This window comes from Centropristis striata, chromosome 13, assembly GCF_030273125.1.
Source record: "Centropristis striata isolate RG_2023a ecotype Rhode Island chromosome 13, C.striata_1.0, whole genome shotgun sequence".
Taxonomy (NCBI): domain Eukaryota; kingdom Metazoa; phylum Chordata; class Actinopteri; order Perciformes; family Serranidae; genus Centropristis; species Centropristis striata.
The window spans coordinates 1,042,907-1,056,819 of NC_081529.1; the positions used below are offsets into that span (position 1 = coordinate 1,042,907).

The window sequence follows — 13,913 nt, forward strand, 5'->3', positions numbered from 1 at the left end:
ATATATGGTCACTTCTTGCCCTGACAAAAGCAATATGGCAATGGCCCAAAAACCATGATGATGACAGCCAAAACTCTGAACTCAAATAATTTAAATGTTCTACACAGCAATGGATGACGTGACTCTCTTATACGCAGTCTTTGGTTGTTATTTTTTTAAATTGAGGCCCCGTTTACACGAGGACGCTTGCGGGTAAATACGACAAAATATTTTATCGGAAGTGCCTTTCGTTTAGACGGTGACGGTGTTTTTGGGGCTTAAAAATGCAAAAATCTGAAGGAAAATAAACAAACGTGGGATTATTTCCATGCGTCGGACCTTCAAGCTGCTCTGGCAGCTCTAATAAACTTACAGGAGTCTTTCCACCAAATGTCCAGGATATGTACAGATAGTATTAGTGAACAGAGAAGGATCTGGAATTACCTCCATCACATTCTGGATGCAGCAATTGGTGGGAGGAGCCAGACGGCTGTGAACGAGACCTGGGAGATCTAGTGATGGAGGAGAACTTTGTGGAAGGAGTAGCTGATGAAAATGTGTGGCGTGAAAACTTCTGCATGCCCAAAGATGCTCTTATGGCTTTAAGTGATGCCGCCTGGCTGCATACAATCGAATTTCACACACTTTTGCGTCACCGTATCAGCAGATTTCCTCCTGAAAACGCTCGTCTAAACGAGGAATAAAAAGTGAAGACGCGACGCCACTTTTGCGTCTTCTGTTCAGACCGTCCTCGTGTAAACGTAGCCTGAATCTTTGGTTGCTAGCTTCATATTCATTGTACAGATACAGAATGAGAATGCTATCAACCTGTAGCATGTCTAATGCTACCATGTCCTCACATTTGTGTGTCAGGGGGAGAAGTACGATGGTCGCAGAGCAGATGTTTGGAGCTGTGGAGTCATTCTCTTTGCTCTTCTAGTGGTAAGAAAACTCTTTCTCAAAAAAAAAATGTTCTTCTTCCAGTAGAGTGTTTCTCTTTCCCCTTTGATTCCCTATATTCAAATCATGTACAACAATAATCCCATTAACCCTAATAAAACGTCTTCTGTCAAGCCAGACTTGGCTTATAAATATTAAATGTTAAAGATATTCTGTGAAGATTCTTGCAACTATTATTTGCAGCCGGGTCAACATTTTTTATATCTTGTGGTCGACGAACAAGGCAGTTTCTTCAAATGCACAAGTGTGTTGGTGAAATGGCCGATAACGGCTTTCCACTTTTCCACTGAATGACAGTTGGTGTCTGTAACTAGCCAAGAAACGTAGAAATGTGCAAAAAAAAAAAAAAACAGTCTGAAAAAGACAGGGATGTAAAATAACACATTTGTGAAACCTTAAATACAATGCATTTTGTGAGAAAATAAAACAATGACATACTCCACAGGGTGTAGTCAGAGAAAGGAAACAAAATCAACCTACCAGCACTTTTAAAGCTTTCTAATTAAAATGCAATATCTTGTTTGTTTAATCCATAAATGTAGTACAATAACCCAAGGAGAAAAAAATGAATTGTCATTTCCCACTTAAATTATTATACAAATTAAACAAACCAGGTAGAATGTGTTAATTATTGAACTTTAGAGGTGCTGGTCAGCAGATTTTGTTACCTTTGGGCAAAGGTTTTCTGAATTTATGCTAAACTTAGCTTAATGGCTGCATAATATTTTTCCATGATATATTTGTGCATTACCCAAACTATTCATTTAACTATGCTGTGTAAAATGCAAACAACCACAGATGTTACATGGTGCTTCTTGCATTAATGAGACATAAAACTGGAACCATTTCATTGTATCTCTCCCATCTCATATTCTCATCTTATTAAGTTTTCCTTTCTGTCTCTCTATCCTTCTTCTCCCATTCTTTCCCAGGGTGCCTTGCCCTTTGACCATGATAACCTGCGGCAGCTTCTTGAAAAAGTGAAGAGTGGGGTATTCCACATGCCCCACTTTATACCTCCTGACTGCCAAGCTTTGCTTAAAGGAATGATAGAAGTCAACTCTGATAAGAGACTCACGGTGAGCATAGATGGACCACAGTCTGTCTGTCTGTCTGTTGGATTTTGAACATGTAGGTTTAGCCTCAGTGTTTTAGCGAACCTGGTCTCACAGGAATCCGTGAAATAGCTACGGATTTGCTTAACTCAAAATCCGTGGAATAGCCACGGAATCACTCAAATTTCCGTGAAACTGACACGGATTTCGCTACAATGCAAGTTAATGACAGTCATATCCCGTGGCTATTCCATGGATATTTGTTCCTATTGGTTTGTTCAAAGTCACGTGACTTTCAAGGTCCCGGCGGTCAGAACAAAAAACATGGCGGACAGTTCTCTCATTTTAACTTTTAGCCTTTTCTTGTTAACCAGCTAACTTAGCTAATGTTAGATGGCAAACTAGCTAACGTTAGCTTGGTACTCGTATCATATACCTCATCAGACTGTATCCAGAAGACATTAAAACCTGTGTTTCACATCTTCTTGATTCAGTCTTAACCAACATTAGCTAGTGTGCTAACAGTTAATTCTTCAGTTTTAACCTTTTCTTGTTAACCAGCTAACTTAGCTAACGCTAGATGGCAAACTAGCTAGCGTGGCTTGGTACTCGTATCATATACCTCATCAGACTGCATCCAGAAGACATTAAAACCTGTTTTTAAAAAGTCTTGGGGGAAAAAAACATGTTTTAACATCTTCTTGATTCAGTCTTAACCAACAGTAGCTAGTTTGCTAATAGATAATTCTTCAGTTTTAGCCTTTTCTTGCTAACATTAGTTAACCAGCTAACTTAGCTAGTTGCTGTGTTTCACATCTTCTTGATTCAATCTTAACCAAAATTAGCTAGTTTGCTAACAGTTAATTCTTCAGTTTTAGCCTTTTCTTGTTAACCAGCTAACGTTAGATGGCAAACTAGCTAACGTTAGCTTGGTACTCATATTATATACCTCATCAGACTGCATCCAGAAGACATTAAAACCTGTGTTTCACATCTTCTTGATTCAGTCTTAACCAAAATTAGCTAGTTTGCTAACAGTTAATTCTTCAGTTTTTGCCTTTTTTTGTTAACCAGCTAACTTAGCTAACGTTGAATGGCAAACTAGCTAGCGTGGCTTGGTACTCATATTATATACCTCATCAGACTGCATCCAGAAGACATTAAAACCTAAAATAAATCAAACACGTGGTTTTCTCTGGAGCTGTTGATAGAAGTAGCTAACGAGTGACCCATCTCGCTTTGCCTTTCCATCTCTGTTGAAGATTGAAAGAACCATTGTTTCAAAACTTTATTAGCATTGTTGAGGGTTAAATATGCCTTGTTTTATCTTTTTAATCTGCATATGAATGGAAAAGCTAAAGTAAATAAGAAGAGCAGGGCTTACTGCACCACCATCAGTTTCAATGGCACATGAAGCATGAAGCATACATTTAGGAGGGAGGGAGGAGAGAAAACCCCCAGGCTTTGCTTCAAGATGTAACAGAAATTTACCCTGACACAAGACCTTACAAAAGGAAGAGGAAGGACTTGAGGAAGGTGGAAAGAACAGAGCAGAGGACCTCAGGTATCGCTAAAAGGCAAGAGTGGAGTCAGCCGTGACAGGATTTTTATTTCTGTCCTCAAAGGCAAGTTGGGGTTTATTTTGGGATGAGACTCCTGGAAACCAAGATTTAGGAAGCAAGAGCAACATAAATATATGCATGCACGTTCATATGAATGAATGGATGGATCAAGTGGCTTAATCAGTGGCTGTAAAGAAAGATGGAGGCACTGAGGGGGAAAGAGACGAGGACCTCTCTTCATTTTCGCCTAAATGCCAGCTTTCCCTCTTTGGCTTGAAAAGAAACTGGCAGTTCAGGGGGAGGTAGAAGGGAGTGAGTGAATAAATGAATGACTGAGTGAATGGACAGCTACACTGTAAAAAAATGTTTGTAAAAATGACAGTAAAACACTGTCAAATTGCATCAGAAATAGGCCGTAAAATTAAAAATGTAATATCACCGTAGTAGATGCTTGTAATTACCGTAAATCAAGGAATAATGCAAAACTTTTAGACTGTAGAAAACACAGTTTTTTCATGGAAAATTGAATGGAGAAATACCATAATGTCACAAGGACACAATCACCCTAAAAATAAAGGCACTACTCAGTCTAAATTACAGTTTTTGCTGATTTTTATTTATTTACAGTAGAAGACTCCCTGTATTTTTTACGGTGAAATTCTGGCAACCACAGCTGCCGGTATTAAACAGATTTTTTTTACAGTGTAGCTAGAAGAAATTCCACTGCAGCCAGGTTACAAAAGAAGCTCGTATAAAGTAGGAATGTGGAGTGGACATGAATTCATGCTCAAGAGGCAGATAAATGGAGACAACTGTGATAATGTGGTCTGAAGAGACTGCTGACAGAGAGGAAGCCTGGTCAGTTAGTCATTCAGCTACAACAGAGCAGATTTAATCAAAGCTGTGGCTTCATCTGATGAGCTGTTGATTAATGGAGCCTGAAACCAGGTCAGACTGTCTCTCTCTGTCTCTGTCTGTCTGTCTGCTAGCTGCCTCCATGCAAACAACAAACCACCACACAAGGAGACAGATTTTAAAAGTATATCTGTAGCAAGGAAGCAGAACGTTAGGAAATGGACCCAAATTTCACATTAATATCAGTTTGGATACAGGATATGTTGCATTTGTGCCGTTCACAAATGCAAAGCTCTCGCTGCATACAGCTGCTCGCTGGTTTCCTCTCTGCATACAGAGCTCACAGCAGGCCCACTTTTGACTTTTTATATGCTTGCAAAACTGCAGCTGCTCCCTTACTCCAACCCCAAGAGATACGGTGCAGCACTGATGGGATGGCTGCCACTGTATGCAGAACTAATGCAGAAAGAGTTTAGGAGTCACCACTCTGATAACACGGAGTGATGACACGTAGTTGCTGGTGGGCCAGTGGTGGAAAAAGCATTCAGATCTCTTACTTAACTAAAAGTACTAATACCACACTGTGAAATTACTCCACTACAAGTAAAATTCCTGCATTCAAAACTTACTGAAGTAAAAGTAGAAAGGTATCAGCATCAAAATGTACTTAAAGTATCAAAAGTAGAAGTACTTGTTATGCAGAATGACCCCACTCACCCATTGTTTTATAAATTATTTGTATTGATGCATTAATGTAAGAGCTTTAATTTTGGATTGTTTGTATTTTTCATTTTACTATTAAATATACTGTTATGAGGTTTAGTAAAAAAAAAAAAAGCCTAATCACTTTTAATGTATCATGTTTTTTTATGTTAAATCTTGATGTGAAAAGTAACTAAAGCTGGCAGCTAAACACAGTGGAGTAAAAATTACAATATTTGCCTCCAAATGTAGTGAAGTAGAAGTAAAAAGTTACATAAAATGGAAATACTCAAGTAAAGTACAAATACTTCAAAACTGTACTCAAGTACAATACTTGAGTAAATGTACTTAGTTACTTTCCACCACTGGGCAGCGCCAATGATGAACACTGGGCAAGAGGCTGGCTAAACCCTGGACATAGAGTCAGACAACCATCCCTCTCATTCACTCCTATGGGCAATTCAGAGTGACCAATTCAACCTAAGCTGCATGTTTTGGACTGTGGGAGGAAGCTGGAGGATCCAGAGAGAATAGCTTTGCAACCACTGCTTTGCTAGTGCTAAACTGAAAATGATGCTTCTGCCCACCAGTGCCATGTGCGCCTTTCTTTACAAACAAGGGTTAGGGTTAGGGTTGTCTGTTATCTTCTCCTTAGTCTAACATGTAGCTTCTACTATAAACATTTATGTTTTGTGGTTGAACAATTTTAAAACATGTAGTTTAAGCATAAAATGCAACAAATTTTAGTTTATTAGAATGATTTATGTTAAAACAACCCAATTTGCTTTGTGTTTTTCTTTTCTAAACGTGACACCAGCTGGGGTTATATAGGGTTGACATTTATCTGTGTTATTTATCTATGTTCACTCAACAAAATAGTTTCTCGCGAAATTTTCGACAACCGAACGGTCCAACGGATAGGAATAAGAGAGTCCGAAGGTCCAATAGTCCACACTAGAGTACAGTGACTACCAATGCTTCTTAAAAAATAATTATGTTCCAGAGAAAGATCATTTTTCTGACTAATGGGCCATTGTAACAATGACACGTCAGAGCAATAGCAAAGCACCAATCATAGCTTAACTCGTACAACTAAGTACAACTGAAGCTGTTGGGTATTTGGTCATACACCAAACTAAAGTATAAGACTAAATTAACTTATACCTTATGATGGATAGATGAAGAGTTAAAGTATTACAATTCATCCTAAGGGGGCCCATGAATGTCTGCACCAATTTTTATGCCAATTAAATGGTAAATGGTAAATGGACCTGCACTTATATATCGCTTTTCTAGTCTCTTTGCAACCACTCAAAGCTCTTTACACTACAGACTGACTCATTCACCCTTTCACACACACATTCATACTGGTGGCAGAGGCTACCCTAAACGGTCCCACCTGCCAAATTGCCACCAGCAATTTGGGGTTCAGTATCTTGCTCAAGGACACTTTGACATGTAGGCTGCCATGGTCAGGGATCGAACCACCAACCCTTCGGTTGGGGGCCAACCAACTCTACCAACTGAGCCTGTTAATTATTTTATTATTGTGTATTGAGATATTTCAACAAAGAGATGGATGGACCATCCATAGGGCCATGCTGGGGTGCATGGTCCATAAAGAAAGTATGTAGGAATACTCTGAGATTTAATTTATTAATTTCCGGCCATCACAGCAAAGAGCTAAATTACCATTAAGTGTGTAGCCACTTGGTAGCTATGGACTTCCATAAAAAAATTTTATTTACACAGAATGTTTCGTCTTGGTCGAGGTGTCATTTTAGGGCTGTGGAAATGGGGAAAAAATAAACAACTTCTATAATCTTGTCTTCTATTTTTGTCGTTTACAGCTAGAAGCAATACAGAAACACGCCTGGTACCAGTAAGTATAATATTCATTTCTCTTACTTTTTTTCTTACTTCCTCTGCATTTTGCACATTCCCTTCTCCACCTCAGCAAGCACCACCCACATCCCCCTTATTAAGCTGCTTTCACACCGTCTGGTGGCAACCTGCCTGACAACCGCCAACCTGCAAGAGCATTCCCCAAAATAACAAAGCGTTTATAAAAGCAGTTCCTCCCGCCAGGCGTCTGCCACCAGCAGCTCAGCAAGGTGAACTCTGTAGCAGAGATAAATCTGTTTAAATGTTTATGTGGACGGTAACTGCTGCTTCCCCTTTACCACACTGCTCTCATTGAAAGTACTTGAGAAAGTCCTTGTTGTATGTCAAAAAACAAGTAAAATTGATATATCCATTATATGCGACATTATGGGAAACATTACGTTATATGTTATGTTTACAGTTATATACATTTAGCCCTTGGTTAAGCCACAAAACTATCTGAATTGCTATGTGACATTACAACCAAGGTTATTATAGTTAACGTCAGTTAATGAAATAACGAAAACTAGAATTGAAAAAAACATTTTCGTTAAGTGGGAGTTTTTTAAAAAACTGTAACTAACTGAAACTGTATTTTGTGGTTACAAAACTGACTAAAACTAACTAAAATTATAGTGAAAATGTCCTTCGTTTTCGTCTTTGACAACTTTTTTCATACATAAACCTTTTTGGTTGATATGAAATCTATTTCATCTATCTGGTTTTATGACTTAATAAACTTATTGGGGCTGAGATGGATCAGACAAAGGAAATAAAGGCAACATTTATTGTGACCTTATTGAATCTGGCACCCAAAAAATACCCCATTACAAAAAAACTAAAACTAACACTAAAACTAAGCATTTTCCAAAAAATAAAACTAATCAAAACTAGAAAACTCACTCTAAAAACGAACTAAAACTAACTGAATTTGAAAACAAAAATTGACAACGAAATTAAAACTAAAACTAATGAAAAATCCAAAACTATTATAACCTTGCTCCAAGGTTGTAATACGCCTCATTTGCTATTCACACTCACTGTTTACCATCCTGTTTTTATTCAACCAAAACCCGCTCAAACGAGATTGGTCATTATTACTTTGGCTACAAACGGACTATGGAAACCAGATCTAATACCAACATTTTCTTTATATGTATATAGATATAGAGACCTGTTAAGGGGTAGGACTCGATACGTTTTTTTACTTCTTCCTACTCCCTTTCGAGCTCGCAGAAAGTGTCTGTTTCCTCAATTTTTTTTGCTTTTTTGTTTTGTTTTTTATTTATTCATCTATTAATATTTAAACTTGTTTTTTTTTTTATTTGCTTGCATGTTTGAAATAAAGACAATCAATCAATCAATCATTCAATTCTGTCCTGTTGTGTAGAGATTCTGCCTTTTTATGCAGATATCTGTTTCCAGAGATTAACTTTTCTTTTATATTTTTATCAGCCTGTGAAAAGTAATTTTCTCAGTGGAAGTCATTGTAAACTTTGAGATGTTTTTAACATTTGTAATTGATTATAAACACTGATTTTCTCCTATCAGGGGTGGTCGTAACGAGCCTTGCCCAGAGCAGCCTCCTCCTCGTCGGGTGTGTGTGAAGAGGATCCTGTCCCTAACAGACCTGGATCCTGATGTCCTGGAGAGCATGTACTCCTTAGGGTGCTTCAGAGACCGGGTCAAACTCACACAGGACCTTACAAGTGAGGAGTGAGTAAATATTACCCATCAAACATTTGCACTTTGAATAAATGGCAATACATCAGTGTTGTTTGTGAGAAAACATAACAGGAACAACATCAGTCAAAGAGTTTAGTAAATCTGCTTTATTTCTAACTGCATAATATTTAAAGATTACATATATATATATATATATATATATATATATATATATATATATATACACTACTGGTCAAAAGTTTTAGAACACACCAACTTTTCCAGAATTTAATTGAAAATTATGCAGTTTAATGTCTCAGTGTAATCTGAAATTAATGCACATTTGCAACATTTAAAATTCTTTATTGAGCATGATAGTGTTTTGAAAGTAAAAAAAGATTCAAAATCACATTTTATGATGGACTAAAGGACAAAAAAAAAGACAAAAAATGACCAAAAAAAGACACAAAATGACTATAAAAAGACACAAAATGACCAAAAAAGACACAAAATGACTAAAAAAGACACAAAATGACCAAAAAAAGACACAAAATGACAAAAAAAGACACAAAATGACTAAAAATAGACACAAAATGACCAAAAAAAGACACAAAATGACAAAAAAAGACACAACATGACTAAAAAAAGACACAAAATGACCAAAAAAAGACACAAAATGACCCAAAAAAGACACAAAATGACCAAAAAAAGACACAAAATGACTTACAAAGACATGAAAAGAATTCAAAAATGGACAAAATAGCCCGAGACTCCATAGAGTTAAGTTGTTAACCCATTTCTTGTTCCCTGAAAAAGGCCTACTTGTATAATTCTGAAATGTACATTATTTTCCAGTTTTGGTTAAGCTTACCTTTTTTTATTTACCTCTGGCAGTTCACCACTTACCTTTGGACCCTTTCAAGCTGTTCATTTGACTTGAACTGCTTGAATTTCAATAAAAAACTGGAAAAATTGGGGTGTTCTAAAACTTTTGACCGGTAGTGTATATCAGAAAACAGATATATCAAGTCTCTCAGAGGCCAATGTTCAATTTGCATGCATGAAGAAAACAAAATGCATATTTGTGTGTGTAGTGAATTGAATTTCTCTCACACTATCTCTCTGTCTCTTTCTCTAATTGTCTTTTTTTGTCTGATTGTGGTCAGTCAATTACTTACAATATTATTCTGCCTGGCCTGGCAGGAACAAGAGCAGCAATATCAACAGTGGCTCTTTTTGTCCCTCTCTCCTCAAATCCATTATGTCCTCTTCTTTGACAAACTGATGAGGTTTCTCAATTTCCAGAACAGCAGTAGCATTGGCCTCTTAGCATATTTCAACACTGCAAAAAAAGCCAACTTGTATTTTTTGGCCTAAAACAGTGATTTAATTTGGTAAAACTTGGAAATATAAATGATTGACATTTAGGGCAATAATGTAAGTTAGCACAACAAAGGAAGCCAGTTGTCTGCTCAAAAACAAGTTGGTGAGTTGTTGTTACTTATATCTTTAAGTTGGGGTTCACAACAAGGGACAATAGTTCTGATAACTCTTATTTCTTTGTTGGGAAATGCGGTCATTAGCGAAAGCTAGCGGCTAACTGATGCTGGCGGCTAACTGATGCTGGCGGCTAACTGATGCTAGCGGCTAACTTATGCTAGCGGCGCTGCTTGTTACAGCTACAAGAGTAGCCATTAGCGTATCAATGCTAACTCAAAATTGTGGTCGCAACATTAGCTGACATTTCATAGCGGCGTTACAATCGTGCCAATTCAGCACATTGCAGAAGTTAGCAGAAGTAAGGATTAAAAGTTATTACAATGTAAAATTATAAGTTTGTACAACTTACAGTTGAGTTGACAAAAATCTGAATTCAGAGTTGAGCAAACTCAAAAACAAAACTTAAAATATTTAGTTTAATTGTCCAACTTAAAATGTTATCGAAGTTTGTTGCCTTGAAATTTTGAGTTCACCCAACTTTTCTTTTTTTGCAGTGAACTTGGTTTTACTGTTTTCTCACAGGTCTCATCATGCCCTTCCCCAGGCTTTACTAGCCCCAAACAGTAGACAGAAAGACTTAGCAACTATTACTAAACATAGATAATTCCTTTAAGAATTAGTGGAAACTAAAATCAGAGCTAAAAGGACAGTGAGTTTCCCTCACCAAAAGACAAGGACGCTCCCTTGACAGGACAGGTCCTTGTGACTAGGGTCCAAAAATGTCAACTGAGCTGATTTTTTGATATAAGCTGCAACTTTGAATGCCTTGAAACAAGTTTAATGTGTCACATTTACTGAATTTAGAAACAATTCATCAAACATTACTTACTATATGACCTGACTTGACCACTTTTTTTTGGGTCATGATCTATATGTGAACTTCTACACTGCAAAAAAAGAAAAGTTGGGTGAACTCAAAATTTCAATGCAACAAACTTCGATAAAATTTTAAGTTGGACAATTAAACTAAATATTTTAAGTTTTGTTGTAGCCGCAATGAATGTCAGCTAATGTTGCGACCACAATTTTGAGTTAGCAATGATACGCTAATGGCTACTCTTGTAGCTGTAACAAGCAGCGCCGCTAGCATCAGTTAGCCGCTAGCTTTCGCTAATGACTGAATTTCCCAACAAAGAAATAAGAGTTATCAGAACTATTGTCCCTTGTTGTGAACCCCAACTTAAAGATATAAGTAACAACAACTCACCAACTTGTTTTTGAGCAGACAACTGGCTTCCTTTGTTGTGCTAACTTACATTATTGCCCTAAATGTCAATAATTTATATTTCCAAGTTTTACCAACTTAAATCACTGTTTTAGGCCAAAAAATACAAGTTGGCTTTTTTGCAGTGTAGCATGGTGCCAAGCCAGCTGTAGTTGTCAGATTTGTATATCTGACGAGTCTTTTCCTGTATTGCATCTTGTTCTGCAGGGAGAACCAGGAAAAGATGATCTACTACCTCCTGTTGGACAGGAAGGAGCGGTACCCCAGCTGTGAAGATGAGGATTTGCCGCCCAGAAACGACCTAGGTGAGAACCAGCCTGATCTCACCAAATTTCGTGAAATGACCTCGACCTCTTAGCTACTCACGGCATGTAATGTATGAAAACAACCAGCACAGAAACAATACCAATGTAAAACCAATGGGGATCCCAATGAGCAACTCCTTGGAGTGTCTGTTAGTCCAACCAAACACTGAACAAGACATTTACTGAACAAAACGTTCAAATAAACTGTCATTAAGGTAAAATACAGTGAAAGGGTCAAAGTTATGAGACCAAACCGGTAAACGTCCTCTTTTCTATCTATATAACTTTATATATAACTTTATTGACACGTTGCCGTGGATACGCATTGTTCTGCTTCTCTCCTGGTGACGGCTCGCCTTGTCAGTGACCTGTCAATCAAAGCTAGCCCCGCCCCAAATCATACGATTCTTCATCTTCTATTTTCTTCTAAATGGGGCCATTATTAGAACTATTGACATCAAATTGTCTTGAAGATGATTTTTTACTAGTGATTGAGACCATAATGTTGTCCTGAAAAAATTCTGAGGTAATAAATCAAGTGAGAAGTTTTCAAATTTTGCACTGAAATGAATGGGCAGATTTTTTCTGCAGCCAAACTTAGCGCCCCCTGCTGGAATTTTTGGTGGATTGCAGGCTTAAAGCACTTCCTGGTTGACCTCCATGCTCAGACACAGAGATAATGACGTGTGTACTATTTTTAGAACGCTCCGCTGTTTCACTTACTTTTCACACATTACAGCACAGATTTCTGTGTTAGGAAGTCGTTGTCATTTTACATAAATTTGTGACATCACTTGCTCTTTACCTTTAGGACAATGACACCAAGAACAACATAACAAGGGCTTGATTATGAAAGCAAATGTCTTCTAAAATGTCACCAAAATCACTAGTTTTTGTTTTTTTTTAATCTGCCAAGACCCTCCCAGAAAGCGCGTGGACTCCCCGATGCTCACGCGTCACGGCCGATGTCGTCCAGAGAGGAAGAGCCTGGAGGTCCTCAGTGTCACAGACCAGGGGTCTCCCACCCCACCTCGCAGGGCCCTGGACACCAATGCACACAGCCAGAGGTAAGATCCAAGGGGAATAACAAGCTCGACTTTAGAGCAGATTAGAATTACAAACTATATCTTTTGATTGTTGGATATGATTCACCTGGATGACTCTTGTTGTTGTTTGTTGTTTGTTCCAAAGGTCTCGTTCGGTCAGTGGAGCGTCCACGGGTCTGTCCTCCAGTCCTCTCAGCAGTCCCAGGGTAAAAACCTCATTCTACCCTATTTATTCTTTGTTTAACTGTGGTATAGAAATGTTCATTGCCTCTGACCTGTTTGAGTATTCATAGTCATAGTAATTATAAGTATTTCTACATCTCTTTGTATGTGTATGCAAAATATCAACTTTTAAGGTGAAATTAAGCATTATTTGTGTCATTTTTTAAGGCCGACATAAATATTCAATCAATATCACTTTTAAATGTTCCAGTTGGTATTTTGCATATATATATATATATATATATATATATATATATATATATACATAAAAAAGACACTGAGCCTCCACTATATTCTTGCTCTGACTCTAGACTATAGATCCAGAAACTTAATTTCCTCATCTTTGATTTTCTACTTACAAAAAAACTAAGGGGAAATGGTCCAACGACTGAGCAAGATGGGCAATTTGGTGGCCATTTGATACAAATTAGAAGGTCAAAAACTCAAAATTTCGCTTGGGAACCATTTTTTTTGGACTCAGCACCCTTGAGATCTGTAAGGTAGGCCGGTTCCTGACTTGTACCCATAAATGCTCCTCACTTCTTATAGGAGGCCTTTTTCTGAAATTCGTCTAGACTATAGTGAGCGTATACGTATTATCAGACTATTGCTGCTGTCGTTGCCTTTCCATCATACTATCACATTCTGTCATACACATTCCCATTTCATAGACATGCTGACTCATACTAAAGTCTGTGTGTACATGCTGACATGGACAAAAGGGACTAAAACAAACACATAACTATAGCCAAGACCAGGCATGTCCAAACTATTCCACAAAGGGCGGTGTGGCTGCAGGTTTTTCATTTCAACCAAGCAAAAGCACACAGTTTGACCAATCAACTGTCTGAAGACTGAGATCAGTTGATTAAGTGAGTCAAGTCTGGTGTGCTGCTGCTTGGTTAGAACGAAAACCTGCAGCCACAATAGGGCGCTAATGCCGGTGAATTAGC

The 13,913-nt window shown here is 37.7% G+C and overlaps 1 protein-coding gene across 4 annotated transcripts in view; it reads left to right on the forward strand.

The window, feature by feature from the left end:
- Positions 1–13,913, forward strand: part of LOC131983731 (serine/threonine-protein kinase BRSK2-like) — a 46,117-nt gene that overhangs the window by 15,317 nt on the left and 16,887 nt on the right. For all 4 annotated transcript variants that reach the window (XM_059348515.1, XM_059348514.1, XM_059348518.1 and 1 more), the window contains exons 7-13: positions 853–921; positions 1,872–2,018; positions 6,964–6,995; positions 8,549–8,713; positions 11,595–11,692; positions 12,609–12,759; positions 12,884–12,944. In XM_059348515.1, coding sequence (XP_059204498.1) covers positions 853–921; positions 1,872–2,018; positions 6,964–6,995; positions 8,549–8,713; positions 11,595–11,692; positions 12,609–12,759; positions 12,884–12,944 — 723 coding nt within the window. The remainder of the gene's footprint in view (positions 1–852; positions 922–1,871; positions 2,019–6,963; positions 6,996–8,548; positions 8,714–11,594; positions 11,693–12,608; positions 12,760–12,883; positions 12,945–13,913) is intronic.